Here is an 18,953-nt window from a genome sequence, read left to right on the forward strand (position 1 = left end):
TGCAAAATGGGCAAAAACTTGCGGAGATGGTTATACCAACTCAAGTGCTTTTTCTTCACTAAGGCAGATAAATTTCTCACTTTTTATTTTTAATAATTTTTCTAAAGTGTTTTAAATAAAATAGACGTTGATTTCATTAAAATAGTGAATAAAAAATGGTTACTAAGCACATCATTAATTAGTTCAGTAAAAGCAGCAGAAATAAATTTCTACGCCCCCCCCCCCATGGTGTTAGATCACGCACGTAGCAAATGATTCATGTGAAAGTGATTGTACAATACTTATCAGCGAAATTGTATTAATAGAGTCACCAAAGTTTTTTTTCTGGCACATTTTGAACACTTTGCCAACTAATTATGTTGTACAAAATCCAAATGATGGATTAGATCATGCTCACTGAAACCCTCACATTTCTAATGATTGCTTACTGGAAATATATAATTTGCTGTTAAGACGCTGCAGCTCGAGATGAATTCAATACAAGACCCATATGGCTGGCCATCTGGGGATTCATAGATTTACTTCAGGGATATTTGAAACACATCAGCCAAATTGCATGAAGAAGTCATGTGTAATCAGGAGAAAAATATGAGACGTCTTTGAAGAAAGCTAAGATTTTAAGAAGACAACAACTCGTACTTTGACTATAATTCAGGGTAAAACGTAACTAAAACACAAAAACCTTTCCCCAAGATTGAGAGCTGGTGAATCAGGCTGTATTTCACAGGAATCGTTGTGGAAACAGCTACAGCACATTCAATATCGTGTCAGTCGGGCAAAAACAATGTTTTCAATGAGTTCTCTCTGGTGGCTCGTGTAACAGTAAATGAGACAATTCAATTACGTTTTGCCTGGAGACAATGTTTAGAAATACCTGCCCTGATTTGATGTTCCTCTTGTGAGGTCCTCAAATATGCCCCCTCCCTCAAATATATTATTTTGTCAGACTGAATGCGTTATGCGATTGTGATATGAATAATCATTCCATTTGGTGATGCACGGAGGTAGAATAGACTGTCTTGCGGTGTGATTGCTGTCAGCTGTCAAACTATAGTTCTTGCTTTGATCCCTATGAAACTCTTTTACCTGCACTGATCTTGCAATGATTCTTATGAATGCTGTTGCAGCTGTCTGCTGGTTGGCCGAGACTTGCCATGTGCACAGCTCTGTGAGGCTGAGTCAGTAATGTGTAGAAGCAGCATGTGACATATGTACTTCTCAGACAGCTTTCAGTATTGGGCTAGTGGCTTTCTGCCATTGGCCCGGTGCTATGGACCAGCAGCTCTTTGTGGTGTGTAATATTCTGCCTGTGAGAGACTGAGGATTTAGGACTCTCATTCGCGCAGCGGAGATGCAAAGAGATTGGGTGCACTGTTTTAAGCAGAACGAATCAGCAGCAGACGGGAAAGATGACTAGCTAATACCTCATTTGCTTATGCTGATATACCAGAGTGAAACAAGAGAAAAAGAGGAGCAGCGTTCATTGAGTGCCGTGTGTTCCCAGCTCAGATCATCAGCAGGCTTCTCGTTTGCGGTCCACTTGAACTGTGTGCACGGGAGCTATAGCACCATATGGCGTGTTACTATATTGTCATCAGCTCTACACACCTTAGCAATGGCCATTTCAGAAACATCAAGGGAGTTTTCCGGGGCCCACTCTGCAAGAATGGAAGCAAGACGCTGGTATTTGTTTTATTCTAAGCTTATTGCAGAAAGTTAATTGCGCAACTGACTTAAGGCTTAAACTTTACTAGTTTTTTCTCGCCGCTATGTGCTGCGTGGAATCTACATCATGTTTGCAATTTTTTTCTCAGTAGTTTTTGGGTTAATGAAGTAAGAGAAAGCTGATATGTGTTTCGATTACTTGCAATGACTTAAGATGACTTAATCAATAAATGGCTGCAATAAAATATTTTGCGGGGGTGGGGGCGGTGGGCTTGCGATGCCAGTAATATACAGCAAATGTAATTACCTGCCATTGCGTTATTTAGGGTTCTTTAGCTAAATCAATTCTCACTTTAGTGCTTTTGCAAGATCTCCAAATCATCCAGGGCCAACTGCCATGCAAGCAGGGTTCTGGTAATTGTATGACGGGGCTGTGCTTAACTATTTGTTATTTCATTGTCATGGAAATAGCAACAATGTCTGCTTTATATGCAGATCCGTTTTATTTTCATCTCATCCCTTCCATAATCCTTTAATTTGTCACCATTGCTGGGCTGCCTAACAGCAGCAGTATGAGATGAGAGCAACTTGCTTACACTTCATCTGTTTGCTTACTGAGTCTAAATTTATCCCATCCCAGAAATGAGACAAATTGCAGAGTGAAATGGTGAAAGTGAAATGAATCTGGTTAAAGCACATGCAGGGAAATCTCTTAAAATTGCCTTTCGGATGGTTTTGCTTTCTGATGCCAGGTTTAGTCAGTCAAGTCCAATAGAATATTGTACAGTACTGCCTTCACTCACACCTACTTGCTTAACATTTTTTAATGAAGTTATACAATACTTTGTATTACCAAGAGCAGTCTGGGTGTGTCAGTTGCTCTTCTCGTGTTATTTCACATTACAGAGTAAGATCAACAAATTAACAAGATAATTGATTTTGAAAAAGCTACAGCTGAGCCAAAAACTAATAGATGGGATTTATTTTCATTTGTATTTTAATCAGAAATTTATTTAAAACTTAAAAGCCTAGAACATTGTCAAGTAGAAACATTAAACATACATCCTTAAGACTTTGGGGGAATGGAGCTAAACTTACTAAATTACACGTAATTTTTGTAAGAATAGTACTTAATTAATTGGACTAATTACACCATAATGCACATATGGGCATAGCAACTGTTTTGCCTGCACGCATAGTACCTGGTAAATACATTGGTGGCGACTAACTGTAACTACATCAATTTTAGAAGTTTCGTTGGCTTTCAGCTAGTGTAATTATGCTGTAAACTCACTTGGCAAAGGAAAGATGATGGAAAAAGCACTGTTTAAAAAAAAAACTCCAGACATTGTACTATAGTGTTTTAGCTGTGTAGACTGTATATATGTTATAAGTTCCTATGGTTCAGCTCTATGATTACTGAAGCCACACCAGCAAATGGATAGCCTGGAGTGTGGAACATACTGAGAAACAGAATGTGTGAACGTTTTCCAAGCTTGCAGTGATTGCAGGTCACCAGCATGAATAAAAATAACCAGCCAATCTAGAAACATTTTAATTAAAGATTTAAGCAAAATGTTAATTGGAAATGCAAATATTTCCTGACACTTTGCGTAATGTATACCAATTCTATAAATCAGCTATATCAGCATCTTCAGATTTTTACCATCGTAATTATGTGCGTTCCAAATTTGAAATGGTGACAATGACCAAAGTCACAATTCTCCAGGGCTAATAAAAATCAGCAAAATTCTTAGATTAAAAAGGAAGAATTGTGAAACGCACAGATCATGCATCTGTGGCCTCTGGAGGATGGTAAAACTATGCCACATAGAAGGGATTCAAAAAGGAGAATGGAATCTTATTTTTAATGGGTTTTTAAAATATTAAGGTTGGCAGAACACATTATTAAGATGTTCTACCAACCTGAGGCATACCTTAACTAAAGTGCATAAATTTTTGGGCAGCACACTTCCAGTGCAGGCGCACTAGAATACTCAATGTGTTTAATTAAATTGATGTCTTACACAAGCTTTACTTGCATTTTATTGCACTAGAATGGTTCTAGGATTATTTGACTGAGATAATCAACACAAAGGGACAGTATGGTAAGTGTTCCCAGAAAAGCTATCTCCTCTGCTGGTGGAAATGGAGTAAAAGTGAATTTAACCACAGAGCTAGATCTAAGCCAGTTATGAGAATTTTAGTTAAGTGCTTTTGCACAATGGAGAGTGAAGTCCTGGAAAAGCCATTCCCCCGAGAGTCAGTGGCACGGGGCTGATTGCACCCTACATGGCAGGGATTGATAGAGTCTTATTAAGGAAATGATCAAATGATGTGGATCAAAGGGTAGCAAACAGGATCAGAATACAGACTAATTAATGGTGAAACAGACCTGGATCAGACCGACTGGCCTATCCTTGTACCCATGTCCCCAAGTAATCTAATTTCCAAGACCAGTTTGTAGTAAACTGTACTACAATTACCTGAAGATAGTTCATATTTTCATTAGTTTTATGTGTTATAAATGCTTTTGTTACTTGACAACTAATGGTTTCCATTTGCTGTTTGAATATTAGAGATTTCAAATATATTGTGACTCTCAAATGATTTTTGTGTTTGAAAACATTAGAAAAACGATCAAAAATAAATGTGAGATTTCGGAGTGTCAGATGTTATAATAGTGCTCTGTAAATAATCAGGTGTGCATACGCTTAATGAGGTTTAAAAAGGATGAGGTATATATAGTTTTCTACTAAACCAAAGTGTAAGGACTAAAACTTGGTTATTTAGTTACTTGTATGCACAGAATGATGCAACACATTGGGCCTGTGCTATTATTATTTTTATTCACAATGAACAAAGAAAGGATTTCATCTTTAAGACTAAAGTTAGTATTTTAAAAAGCTACCAGACTGTGGCAGCAGTCAGCAAGAGGAGATGGTTTAGAGCCATATAGTATATACTAAAAAGCACGAAAGAGACAGACTGATAAATGATATATTTTATGTGTTGCAATACTGTACCTTGAATTCCATCTCAAGTGAACAGAACACACTTAGCCAAGACTGTTGATAGTGATTACTACTGAAGTTTATGGAGTGATTCAGTAATCTACAGGATTTATTCATTTCAGGATTCCTGAATTATCAATTCAGGATTTATTTAAAGGGTTGTTTCACTGAATATAAAATCACGAAGCAAGATCTGTAAAACTTTATTTTTCATTTTGTAAAAGCAAAGCTTCGGCATGTGGCTCATTAAATTAAACTATTTGGGAGCAACATTCTCAGTTGCAAGACTGGAATCACAGATGCCCATCGTTCACAATAACTTGTGTTAATTGAATGAATTTTACAAGTTCTATTTTGGACTGTTGGCTGCTGCACAACAGAGAAGCTGTTCTGAAGCAAGGGATCAACTTTTATTCTCAGTTAATGTAACTGATCTTGTGGCTTATTCCAGCCGTAGAAAGTTGTGTTGCATGCACTTCAATTTTGAAGCTTTGAAAATGTGTGAAAATTTGTAGGGGGATGGTTGGGGTGAAAAGGGGTGTAAGGGAGGGAGGAACATGATGGTCCTGTGTTATTCACTAAACATTTTAAATTTACTTTTAATATTAATTATATTGTGCAGTATGAACTTGTGTAGTATCTGAAAACTTACACAGTGGTACAGAAAGTGGTCTGCTTGAAATTTGTTCAGTAATAGATTAAGCACAGATTAATTATTAGCATTATTTAACTAATTCTCTGACTCAGAACTTTACCTTTCTACATGTTACATTATTTTCACTTTATATTCAGGAATAGTGTATTAGTTTGAATGATAAAATTCATCTATTTTTGAATTAAACAATGTAAAACCTCATGTACATCATTATTAAATCTAATAGTGGTGGCCTAGCTTTGAATTGAAAATTATGATTCTGAATTGCACTGTATCTTACATTTTGGGTTAAAGTAATTATGTAATATATATATACTCCAGTTTAGAAATTTTCTTTCACATGGAACTAGACAAATAAAATGCAAGAGGTTCATATCACAGTTTGTGGGAAGGAAGGCATTATTAATGCATTGCAACTTCCATCTGTTGTTCAGTTCTGCTACCTGATGTATTAAGAGCTGAATACGTTCACTATGTATTTCAAGGAAAAGAACTAGAAAATGAAAGCTATCTGAAATGTGTTTTTTAAAAAAAATGTGCATGCTCATTCCTTTAATGAAGAGACATAACAAAATCAATGCAAATCACTTTAAGTTCATTGGAAAAGTTATTTTAAGGCAGCTTTACTTTGTGATTCAAAAGAGCTCCTGATGGATGTGCTGCATTTACAAGTGGCTGCATAATCTTCTTCCAAATGTGGATTAAACTAAATTCCTCTTTATGTGTGCTTTAATAATCTTAAAGAACACCTGTCTGTCATTTAATTAGTTCAGACTTAGTTGCAATTTTATGTTCTTGTACAGGCAATAAGAATTAATGCAGGTTTATGAAGAATTTAAGACAAACTATTGAAGTTCAGATTAATGATTTAACATGAGCAGTGCTGAACAAAGCTGCCTAAATTTTTTTTAAATTTCTATGTTGGAAGCAGCAGAAGTGCTCTATGTAAGGCCTATATTGGAGCAATTAAATTGATAGGTTGTCTACATCTGGTTGCATCATTATTCCTGAAGGAGGCTTTTTGAGCCAACAATTTCATTTACCAGGCTATTCTGGATCTCCAGGCTCCTCTGACATTCTTTACATTTAAACAGCCATTTTCATCTTTTGACTCACAGGTGAGTTCTAAAATTGAGTTTAAAAATGACACCAAGGGAAAATTAACCATGAAACATGCAATGTTTAGCTTGGCTGAATGTTAGGTTTTATACACATGGGAAAACCTTTGCTTAGGTAAGGGTGTTTTTGGATGGAATTTCATATTAGAGTAGATAATTTGTAAAGGGTGCCTTGAAAGATTAAAGGCAGATGCCGTTAAGGCTTGTCAAGCAGAAAAGGCAGGAGGAAGTGCATTTGGGGGCAGGGGGCAGGAAGATGATTTCACCACATTGTCAGTGATTCTTTATAAAATAGGCTTCAGTGGTGTACACCATCTCCCCTCAGTCTTGTAGATCAACTTAGTAACCATTATTACTAAAATATATTGTTTATGCTAAAGATAGTGAAATCAATAACACACAAAGAAAAGGCAAAGAAGCCATTGGAAAGAGAGCAAGTGCTCTTTGGATTAGTGATTCATTTGCACGAGCACTCGGTGGTGAGCTGTAGTAAAGAGCTCGGTCAATTAATGGAACCATTTTGTGAATGTCCTTTCCCCTTTGTCCACCTGGCCTAGTCCTTTTAGCTTGGGACTATGAGAATGTGTGTCCATTGTTGCAGAATGTCACGTAATCTAATATAATTATGTTGTAGTGCGATAACTGACCAAATATCAGTCTGGCAGGCAACATGATAGAAATTGGAACATGTTGTGCATAATTAATGTCAGTTTTTATTTGTAACTGTTGTTACATAAAATATTGTATCAGGTTTCTTTCCGAATGTCCTGAGAGATACTTTATCTAGATAATCAAAAGTTAAAAATAACTCAGCCAAAATTTAAAATACAATTGCATTGATATACTGATTTTAAAAATGGAATTATGCAAACTGGAAACAGCTTTGTGCTCATTTATATAATTCATTATGTAATGAGATGGAGGTTGTGTTCTCAGTGCTTCAGAAGGGATTAGGATTATGATTAAATAGACTATGCAGTACTTTGTGGAATCATAATTAAACAGGAGTATGTGTTGCCTTATTGGATGATCTTTAAATAAAGACATCCAGCAGTTGCATGAGACACAGGTGGATGTCCCACTTCATTTGGAATATAGCTACTCTCTCAATTAATGGTATGGACAAATATTAGTTAGATTACATCATAGTCCTCCTATTTTCAGCTAATAATAATGAATATTTTTATTATTTCAGATGCTGACATGTATTCACATTTTGTAATAGATGATTTCAAAAGCTAAGTGTTTGGCACACTTTTAAAGATGGTGTTTAACATTTGCTACTTTATATTTGACTTCATCCGACTTCTATTTAACCAGAGGGGCAAATACTGAAATTCTGGTTTATTCTTTGGTGTGCATAATACAGGAGGAGATAAGACTCCAGATCTGTATTTCACTTTAGACATTTGATATTTTCACTGATGATAAAAATACTGTTGTGACTGGATATAGTTAGTTTCAGCGCATAAGTTAACAAAGCTGTTGTTCCATTGAAATTTCACAGATAAAAACATCACTGTGAATTGCCTGATGCCAATGACATCTGTTTCCCTCTTAAATTTTACAATATTCTGCATTTCATTTTCTGAATAGATATTTTAAAATGGCTGCATTAAAATCAAAGGTCTTTGTTTTTTTCACTTTCTACTGTTGCCCTCATTTAATACACAATTTCCAAGGTACAAACTACTTACCAGGCAAATACTTCAGTTCAAGCTGGTCTTTCTGCTACCCTCTTGTGAATACTGAGCCATCTTTACTTAATCATTCAAATTCAAGGAATCAGTGGGTAGGTAAAATGAAGCTGTTGGATTCCATCACATATTAGACATCTCTACACCATTACAAAGGAAATTGCTGAGGCAAAGGAAGTGGAGGGATTACAAAAGAATTTTTGAAATGACAGGCAGAATCTTTTTGTCCTTAGGAATGCATCTTTTAATTTGCTCTCTATCTACTGTAGTTAAGTGCGTGAGTATTTTTTCTTTTGATGCTTCAGTTACTTTAATAGGATTTAGGGAGCTTGGAGCAGGAGTCAGGACACCTATTGTGAAGAGCCGGATAGGCACTACTGATGCAAGTGACCACCCAAAGTTTTAGCTATAGACTGACAACGGGCATTAAAGAGTGCCATTTGCTTCATTTTCCTTGAAAAGTTACATGGAAATCTACAGCACCATTACAAGCCATTTAGCCCATGGTGTTGTGCCGACCATGTAACCTACTCTACAGACTGCCTAGAATTTCCCTAGTGCATAGCCCTCTATTTTTCTAAGCTCTATGTACCAATCTAAGAAGCTCTTAAAAGACCCTATTGTATATGTTTCCACCACTGCCGGCAGTGCATTCCACGCACCCAGTGCACCCTCTGTGGAAAAACTTACCCCTGACATTCCCTTGCACGTTTCCAAGCACCTTAAAACTATGATCTCTCGTGTTAGCCATTTCAGTCCTGGGGAAAAAAGCCTCTGGCTATCCACACGATCAACTTGCAAGAATTTCAAAACAAGAGGAAATCTGCAGATGCTGGAAATCAAAGTAATACACACAAAGTGCTGGAAGTATCTATGGAAAAGAGTAAACAGTCAATGTTTCAGACTGAGACTGTTAATCAGGACTGGGAAAAAGAGATGAGAAATCAGCATAAGCAGGTGGCATCGGGAAAGAAGAAGTACAGGGTGGTAGGTGAAAGTGGAACAGGGGAGGTGGTGGAGAACAGAGCTGGAAGGTCGATTGGTGACAGAGATAAAGGGCTGCAGCGGGGGGAATCTGATAGGAGAGGATAGAAGGCCATGGAAGCAAGAGAAAGGGGAGGAGCACTAGAGGTGTTGGGCAGGTAAGGAGATGAGGTGAGAGCGGGGAATGGTGAAGGAAGGGGCAGTTACTGGAAATTCGAGAGAAACTGATGTTCATGCCATCAGGTTGGAGGTTAACCAGATGGAATATAAGGTGTTGCTCCTCCAACTTGAGTGTGGTCTCATCATGGTTATAGAGGAGCCCAGTAACTTAGATGTTGGAATGGGAATGGGAAGTAGAATTGAAATGGGTGGCCACCGGGAGATCCGCTTTATTTGGCGGACGGGGCGTAGATGCTTGGCAAAGGGGTCTTCCAATCTGCATCAGGTCTCACTGATATACAGGAGGCCACACTGGGAGCACTGGATACAGTAGGTGACCCCAACTGACTCACCAAGTGAAGTATTGCCTCTTCTGGAAGGACTGTTTGGGACCCTGAATGCTACTGAGAGAGGTGTAAGGGCAGGTTTATCACCTATCTGCTAACAAGGCTATGCACCAGGAGGGAGATCAGTGGGGAAGGATGAATAGATAAGGGAGTTGTGTAGAGAGAGACCCCTGCAGAAGGTGGTGGGAGAGGAAAAGATGTGCTTGGTGATGGGATCCCTTTGGAGATGGTGGATATTATGGAGAATTATTTGCTGGAGGCAGAGGCTGGCAGGGTGGTATGTCAGGACAAGAGGATCCCTATCCTGGTGGGGTGGCAGGTGGATGGGTGAGGGCAGATTTGTGTGAAATAGAAGAGATGCTGGTGAGGCCAGTGTTGTTGGTGGAGGAAGGAAAGCCCCTTTCTTTGAAGAAGTTGGGACATCTCATTAGTTCTGGGATGAAAAGCCTCATCCTGAGGTAGCTGGGACCCATGTGAACAGCCATGGCTACACCCTTTGTTTGAAGGAAGTGGGAGGTTCCAAAGGAGAAATTATTGAGAGTGAGGTTCAGTTCCACCAGATGGAGGAGTTGGTGGTGGAAGGGAGCTGGTTGGGTCTGGTGTACAGAAATAAATGGAAAAGTTTGAGGCTTCCTGATGGGGAACGGAGGTGCACAGGATCTGGACATCCTTAGTGAAAATGAGATGACTAGGGCCAGGGAACTTGAAATTATTGAAAAGATCAAGAGAGTTTGTGTCTTTCTTTAAATAATTGGATGAATCTGGAGCAGGGTTTCATGGAGATGGACAGGTGTCTGGTGAAGGGTTTAAGTGGGTATTCATTACGTGAATCAGGAATAATGAAGTGAAGTGCAGATTTTGGACAGATCAGTGTTTGAACCTTCTGATTGAGTTAGTAAAAGCAACTTGCTTTCCCCAATGTCTGCAGTGTTTTTCTTTCTGGTGATTGATATCCAGCCGTCTCCAATCCAGAACTCAATCATAAGCATCTAGACTAAATCTCAGTCCAAGATAGAGAGAGTCCTACAGTTCTAGAGGTGCTGTTTTGATTGACTTGTTCTTAGAAATCAATGTAAAATGTTCTTGGAGCTATTTCAAAGACAAACAGGAAACACTGTCTGGTGTCCTGACAAATATTGATCCTGCAATACATGTCAGATTATCTGGTCAAGCTCCCAATGTGTTTTATGGGATCTTGCTGAATCTAAATGATCTGCATGTTTCACTACATTTCAAAATGTGTTGCATCTGCTGGTATCAACTTTGGGTTACTGTGAAAGGGATGTGAGTGGTAATCTATAAATGTGAGTATTTGTTGCTTTGTGTCAGAAGTAGAGATTAGTCAAGTTTAGGACAGAAGATGTAATGAGCTGAGCTTATGACCTGATGGACAAGAGAGTAATGATATTAGTACAGCTGAAGTTACTCAATTAATGAGCTGAATTTGATTCATAAGAGCATGCTGCATTTGAAATAATGATGTTCTGTGCCAGCTGAATATTTGTTGGTTTCCTTTATCCTGCATTTGTCTTCAGTGAGTGAACCTGCAAATAATCAAACCTTAACATCAAAATGATGTATAGTTTGAAAATAGTAATTCCCTTAATTAAAATATATTGATCATCTTACATAATATTCCAGCAAGTAAATAATCTTGGGGTTCAGTAAAACTATTTTTGATTGCATTGTTCTCCCAGTTTATTTTGTTACCTGAATCCTCTCATTGGATTCCTGTCCTGTTGTCTGAGGAAGGCGGTCTTATTATTGTTTTGTACTTTGAATTGCCACTTATCCTTGCATTCAAAATTGGAGGTGAGGATGGGGAAGTGAGGAAAAATATCTTTGAAGGTCATTTGGAAAACATAAACTGTGACTCGAGTTAGTCCAAAACTTGTTTATAAGTACTGATATTATTCACACTATGGCATATATTCCATTGACAAGGTATTTCAGCTGAAGTTGTCAAATGTGTATCGTACTTTTATTTTTACTACATGGCTGTTTTGGTATCTCCCGATATTTGGAAAATACAATAGAATTAGAGAAACTATCAGCAAAATGTTAATTTAAATATACTTATTTCTGGACTGCTCGAATAACCTCAGTGTCGGCAATGTGATTTAAATTTTTGTTGCATGAATATTTGATCCATTAGATATCTATTTTAGGAAAAAGTCTTTTCCTTAATTATATCTTCAAACAAATGCACAATACGGAAACATTGGTTTACGTAAGACTCGTATAAAATTTTGTTCTGTTCGGTAGATTTATTTGGCATATGGTTATTCTTATCTTTTGTAACTTCAAAACGTTAATTCAAGTGAAGGCTGGGGAGTCTGGGAATGAAGGTCTGACTTCGCGCTTTACATTAAGTGAGGCATGCACGTATCACATGGTAGTGTGATGACATATGCAATTCACATCTTTATTCAGATAACCCGTAATGAATTATTTAAATGAACAAGAAGGCTTAATATATATCACAAACGAGAATACCTGCAGATGCTAGAAACCCAAACAACACACACACAATGCTGGAGGAGCTCAGCAGGTCAGGCAGCATCTATGGAAAAGAGTACAGTCGATGTTGCGGGCAGAGATCCTTCAACAGGACTGAAGAAAAAAACGATGAGGAGTCGGATTTAGAAGGTGGGGGAGGGGGAACCAGGAAAGGGGGAGGGGTAGTGTATATATATATATATTTAAGTTTTGTGTGTGTGTAAGTTTAATTGTCATTCAGCCATACATGAATACCCTTGAGTACAGCAAAACAGTGCTAACAATCTCACACAGCACAAAGCGTACATTGTACATGCAAGCATATGTAAGATATCGGTAAGCTTTACTCCTCCCTGCTTGCTATAAACTCCAACTCAATAGAGAATACATCCCAGCAATTTACACAGTATGCTATATAATACAAATACTATATACACAGCATTATAAATTTAAATTGCCCCAACCAGGCCTAAAGATTTAATCGTTATGGAGAATTTCTTACTCTTGTAGAATAATCATTTTTCTTGATGTGGGGGAGTGGGGGGGAATGGGGATTACTCTGCTTGGCAGGTGAGGCTTGTAGCTGTGAAATTCTCTGTTTCTGAGGTTTCCACTATGGTAGTTATAGGAGTTTATTCCAAGACTGCAGGAAGTGGTTCTGACAGCAGTAGCCACCTAGTTTGTGCATCTTGACCTTGGGAAGGTGCCGTCAGTTAACTGGAGTATTCTGATTAATCCTTTTAATGCTCCCTTTACCATTTGATCTCTCCTCTTGGTTTCCTCATCTACAGTTTTTGGCCTTTCTTTCATCCAGCTCGGCTTTGGTCGTTGCATCGACTTTTACAAGCAGTGTTTTTGTCTCTCTCTTGAAGTTCATTCAATAACCTTATTTAACACAGAATAGATTCTGGTTCTTTATACTCATAAAAGCTGATTGCTTGCAACTTTCCTTAAATTCCATGATTTCTCTTTCATGGAGTTTAAACTAAACCACATTTTGCAAGCAACTGCATGATTAGCATATTGGTTTCCTGGTTTATGTTTAGAGTTTTTCTTAAGTAGTGGAACAACATTGGCAAAATGGTAAGCAAACACTAAAAAATAGCGAGTAACATAATTCAAAATATCGAGCAAAAAAGCATAATCACTCAAAAAAATTGTATATATAGTCCAAGAACCTGAGCGACTATGTCCAGCAATTGATGGTACAATCTCTTGGCAGTGTGTGGAAGCACGCAATCCAGCCTGTTATTCCATCGCTTAAGCTTGGGAATGCGTGAGGCCAGGCCCCAGCCAAGCTCAAACATGCAGTAGCATTTCCATGTCTCTCACCTGGTCTGCAGCAGCTTGAGGCCTCGTTCTCACAGCCACTTAGGGCACACAGCTCCCATATCGACTGTCTCTACGCTAGACAAAGGTAACAGGCCTGTGGCAACTTACATTATCACTGTCCAACAGTCTTGCGATCGCAAGTGAAATGTCTGAGACAATCTCCCACAGTTATACTGCATCAACTCCGATGCTGCCAAGTAGTGGGCAGCAACATGGTCTGCAGCTGGGTTATCTCCTTCGACATCTTGGCTGACCTGTCGACAGCTCGGCAGGCTCTGCCACCAACATTAGTCCAGCTCCTCCGATGAATGAGCAACTCACTAAAGCAGTAGCCCTACAGTACCCTTTGTTCTTAGAGTAGAATTGTCTTTGGATCATAGGAAAAACAAATTTTACAAAGAATAAAGCACCTTTGGTCAGCTCCCGAGAGGCCACTGCATTTGAACACACTGCTATCTTATCGGAAGATCTCTTGATGTAAGTTTGTAGATGACGCCAAGATCGGGAGAGGGGGAGGGTTGTAGTGGCCAGCGAGGAAGAACGTCATCGCTTGTAGAGGGATTGGGATCAGCTGGAAATGGCAGATGGAATTTAATGCAGACTAGTGTGAGGTGTTGCCCTTTGGCAGGACCAACCAGGGTAGGTCTTACACAGTGAATGGTAGGGCACTAAGGAGTGTGGTAGAACAAAGGGATCTGGGAATACAGGTCTATAATTAATTGAAAGTGGCATCCAGGTAGAAAGGGTCATAAAGGAAGCTTTTGAAACATTGGCCTTCATAAATCAAAGTACTGAGTACAGGAATTGGGATGTTATGTTGGAATTGTATAAGACACTGGTGAGGCCTAATTTAGAGTATTGTGTGCAGTTTTGGTCACCTACCTACAGAAAAGATGTAAGTAAGATTGAAAGAGTACAAGGATGTTGCCGGGTCTGAGAGACCTGAGGTATAGGGAAGGATTGAATAGTTTAGGTGTTCGCTGTTAGAATGTCGAAGATTGAGAGAAGATTTGATAGAGGCATACAAAGTTATAAGGGATATAGATAAGGTGAATGCAAGCAGGCCTTTTTAGAGCTTGGGTGGGACTGCAACCAAAATTCATGGGTTAAGGGTGAAAGGTGAAAAGTTTAAGGGGAACTTGAAGGGAATCTCTTTCAACTTGAGGGTCATGCGAATGTGGAATGAGCTGCTAGCAGAAGTGGTGCTTTGGAGGTCGATTTCAATGTTTAAGTGAAGTTTTGATGGGTACATTCATGGTAGGGAGTGTGGGGGGGCTATGGTCCCTGTGCAGGTCGATGGGAGTAGGCATTTTAAATGGACCACAGAGGATGGAAAAAAGCTGCAGAAAGTTGTAAAATTATTCAGCTCCATCATGGGTACTAGCCTCTGTATTATCCGGAACATCTCCAAGGAGCGGTGCTTCAGAAAAGTGGCACCCATTATTAAGGACTCCCACCAGCCAGACATGCCCTGTTACAATGTCATTCCCACAGGACTCATCTTTTCTCCAGTATAAGTTCTTGGATACCTACAGGCTTTAGTAATGGTATCTCTGAAATGCCATTCAAACTCTTTTTGTGGAATGATTGAAACAGCTGAGCCAGTGTCCAATTTTATTTGTCATTCACTTCTTGTGTAAGTTATATTGCTTGTTTATTATTAGTTTTCACATTGTAAGTTTCAAGGCTACACAGACCTCATCATTATCATGTTTGTCATCAACATTGTGCAGATTAATGCTCCTTTTGAATCTGCAATATTGGCTTTTATCTCTTTCTCTTCCCTGTGCAGACCATTTATTTTTGACTACCCAACATTCTCTTTGTATGTGTCCTACATTGTTGCATTGCATTTTCTGCAAGTTTTGCCTTTAAATCTGCATTGGTGTGGTGCATATGAACCCCTGCCACAAGGTAACAGAATTTTTTTTTCCAGCCAGGCAGGTTTCGGTTTAGACATTGCAACTCTTTTCACACTCACGTTTATTTCTGACTGCAACTCAGTTGCCCTTTGGTCTGTGGTTTCCATTGAAACAGAAATTTAAAATGCTCTCTTGAATGTAAGTTGTGTTTCAGTTCGGAGCGGTTTTTGAATGTATTCTTATATTTCACAAAGTAGATGATTTCTCAGTGAATCATCAAGACCATCATGAGTTGACAATGTTCAGACAACCTCTTCAGTACAGTCACATATGCTGAAATGGGCTCCCTGTCCTTTTCCTTTTACTTATGAAACCTAAAGTAAACCTTTGCTGTTTCTTTACTGATTATTATCACCAGGTTTTCACTCTTTATGAAACCATGAATTCTTCAGATTTCTGACTTCCCTCATGTCTTCCCTTCTGAAGAACATGTGCTGCACTGCTTTTTTAAAAACTTGACTGTCTGTGAATGTGCTGGACTGCATTTTTTCACTTGCCATTCCTCATTCCATTTTTTTTAGTTTGAATGTCTTACTGCATTTCAAATGGTTGGTAGCTATCTGCGGTTCGTTTTAAAAATACCTCATCACCAATGTTATGTTTTGAAACTTCAAAACATCAAACAAATTCAAAGGAATACATGGATGTGCGGGTCTACTTTGTGTTTTACTTTAAGCAAGGCGTGCACACATCACATGATGACGTAGGCAATTCATGCATTTATACATAAAACCCATAATGAATTATTTAAATGAAAAAGAATTCTTAATCAACTAATATATACAAGATTACTTAAATATTAAATATAACAGTTTCACATCACAGTTTCATCTTTAAAATTTAAGATTCAGATTTAAGAAAGTTTATGGAGTGTTAACTTTCATAAGTCAAGGGATAGAGTTTAAGAGTCACGGGGTAATGATGCAGCTCTATAAAATTCTAGTTAGGCCACACTTGGAGTACTGTGTCCAGTTCTGGTCACCTCACTATAGGAAGGATGTGGAAGCATTGGAAAGGGTACAGAGGAGATTTACCAGGATGCTGCCTGGTTTAGAGAGTATGGATTATGATCAGAGATTAAGAGAGCTAGGGCTTTATCCTCTGGAGAGAAGGAGGATGAGATGAGACATGATAGAGGTGTACAAGATATTAAGAGGAATAGATAGAGTGGACAGCCAGCACCTCTTCCCCAGGGCACCACTGCACGATACAAGAGGACATGGCTTTAATGTGAGGGGTGGAAAGTTCAAGGGGGATATTAGAGGAAGGTTTTTCATAGAGAGTGGTTGGTGCGTGGAATGCACTGCCTGAGTCAGTGGTGGAGGCAGACACACTATTGAAATTTAAGAGACTACTAGACAGGTCTATGGAGGAATTTAAGGTGGAGTGTTATATGGGAGGCAGGATTTAAGGGTCGTCACAACATTGTGGGCCGAGGGGCCAGTACTGTGCTGTATTGTTCTATGTTCTAAAAATTATAGTACTAGAGTTTTATTTCTGCATAATTTTCTGTTTGACCAATGCTTTAACTTTCATTAAAAATCAGTTGGCAATTGAATATTGGGGCTCGTGTGTTTGGAAATATCGGCAATCGTTTTATTTCTTGAAGTTGAACTTATTACTAATGATTGTGGGATGTATAAATTTGATTGTTGGCATTCCTCTTTTCTATCTCAGCTCCACAGCACCTCCCTTTATGTTTTTGAGGAACATTGGTGATAGAGAGAGTAATTATTTAGTAATGGGCTGTTGCCACAGCCATCATTACTATTGCAGTCACAGCTCTGTGTAATTAGCAGTACAATCATGGTGATATCCTTTACCTCAGTGGGGATCTAAGATGAAGAGGCAAACTGACGTGTAGAAGATGAATTAAAGCAAAGCTATAATATCTGTTCTATTTAAACAGCACTATAATGAAGTGATACCAATTCTTGCATTTGCGTAATACTCCTGTTTTGATTACTTGATGTGATGGTACTCCTACCATACTGTAAAAATGTAAATAAATGTATAATAAATCTGAGATGGAGTTGGAAAATGTGGAACAGTGGGAAGAATTGCTTACTTTAGACAGCAAGCACAATGACTGTTTCCATATTCGAGTGCTATTTGCCTCAGAAGACAGTAGTGCATTAACTTAAATTGGAGAAGTCTAAGTCAATGAAGCAGGAGGGGTCAAATGTCCCCATTGTCTGCTGAAAATACTCATGTCTGTTGGGAACAAAAGATATAATTGAAGTAGATTGTATTGTTTCTGTTTCAAAGGTTACTAAGTGTAGGACACTTATTTGTAGGCATTATTTGGTAAAGAAGATAAATTCCCCTTTTCAACATTATTTCTACACTCCCAACATAGAATTGATACAGGGTTTTCTGAATCTTGTTAGAAATGACAATATTCATTTTCAAAGACAAATTGCTGTGTTACAGGAAGGATGTTAAAACGAGTATTGATTTATTTGGCAAAGCAAATTCATTTTGCTGCACTAGAAGCATGCTGCGAATTGTCTCTCTGACTTGACATTTCATTAAGATTCACCTGATATGCCCTCAGATTTTTCTGGCTCTGATTGGAGCTTTACATATTTCCTTTCTTCTCATTTGTCCTCTGAATATGCCACAGATTCAAGCTGATAAATACAATCTTGAACAATGCATTGCATCTTGTTAAAATAGAAAAGAAATACTAGTAACTAATGATGTTTACTGATACTGCTGATTGTGTTGGACTGACTGTTGACTCAAGATACAAGCAAAGGCATACTTTAATCTTTGGCTCTTAGTCCCCTTGCAAACAAGTCAAATCTAAGAACTTCCATTAAATGGCATCTACAAAGCTCTAGGAGCCACAGAGCTTCCCTGAACAATCTCTTAATTCCATGCTCATTCTGTTAATACTTGTCCATACATTATTAAATCAATCTCAGACAAATGAATACTAGTGATTTTGTTGTAGTTTCTAAGTTTTTCATTCCCAAGCTTGTTCCTCATTTAATTAAATTAATTACTTATTTTATTTGTCAAAAGGAACTGATCTCCATATTAGATAATTTAACTTTAAAGGAAATGCATCCACTATAAAGAGAAGGCCTGTGAATCATAGACTCTGTTCTCTTTCATTTTCATGCACTGCCATCAAAAGGATTTGAATAATCCACTCTAACTTGGATCTCTCTACTTCTGTCAATGCAGGAGTCACCTACTGGGACAATCATTGTAACAGGGTACAGGAAGTGAGTGAAACGAAGAGAAGTTTAGGTAGGTACATGGATAGTAGGGGTATGGAGGGTTGTGGTCCCAGAGTAAGTCGATGGGAGTAGGCAGTTAAGTGGTTTTGGCATGTACTAAATGGGCTGAATGACCTGCTTCTGCACTGAACTTTCTATGACACTAAGCTCAATTGCACAAAATACAAGTAATTTTTTTTTACTTACCATTTTTTGTAGGTGTTTCTAGAGGGGTCAGGCGTTGCAGTATTTGTCTTTTTCATCTTGAGTAAGCAAACAATAATCCAAATTTTTTATTTTTGGTTCAGAACATAAACAAGATGACCTATCC

The 18,953-nt window shown here is 38.3% G+C and overlaps 1 protein-coding gene across 1 annotated transcript in view; it reads left to right on the top strand.

The window, feature by feature from the left end:
• Nucleotides 1-1,572: 1,572 nt before the first annotated feature.
• Nucleotides 1,573-18,953, top strand: part of znf804a (zinc finger protein 804A) — a 257,781-nt gene continuing 240,400 nt past the window's right edge. Inside the window, exon 1 of the mRNA XM_059966067.1 lies at nt 1,573-1,683. Within this exon, the coding sequence (XP_059822050.1) occupies nt 1,573-1,683 (111 nt within the window). The remainder of the gene's footprint in view (nt 1,684-18,953) is intronic.

The sequence above is a fragment of the Hypanus sabinus genome, chromosome 4 (genome assembly GCF_030144855.1).
Source record: "Hypanus sabinus isolate sHypSab1 chromosome 4, sHypSab1.hap1, whole genome shotgun sequence".
NCBI lineage: Eukaryota > Metazoa > Chordata > Chondrichthyes > Myliobatiformes > Dasyatidae > Hypanus > Hypanus sabinus.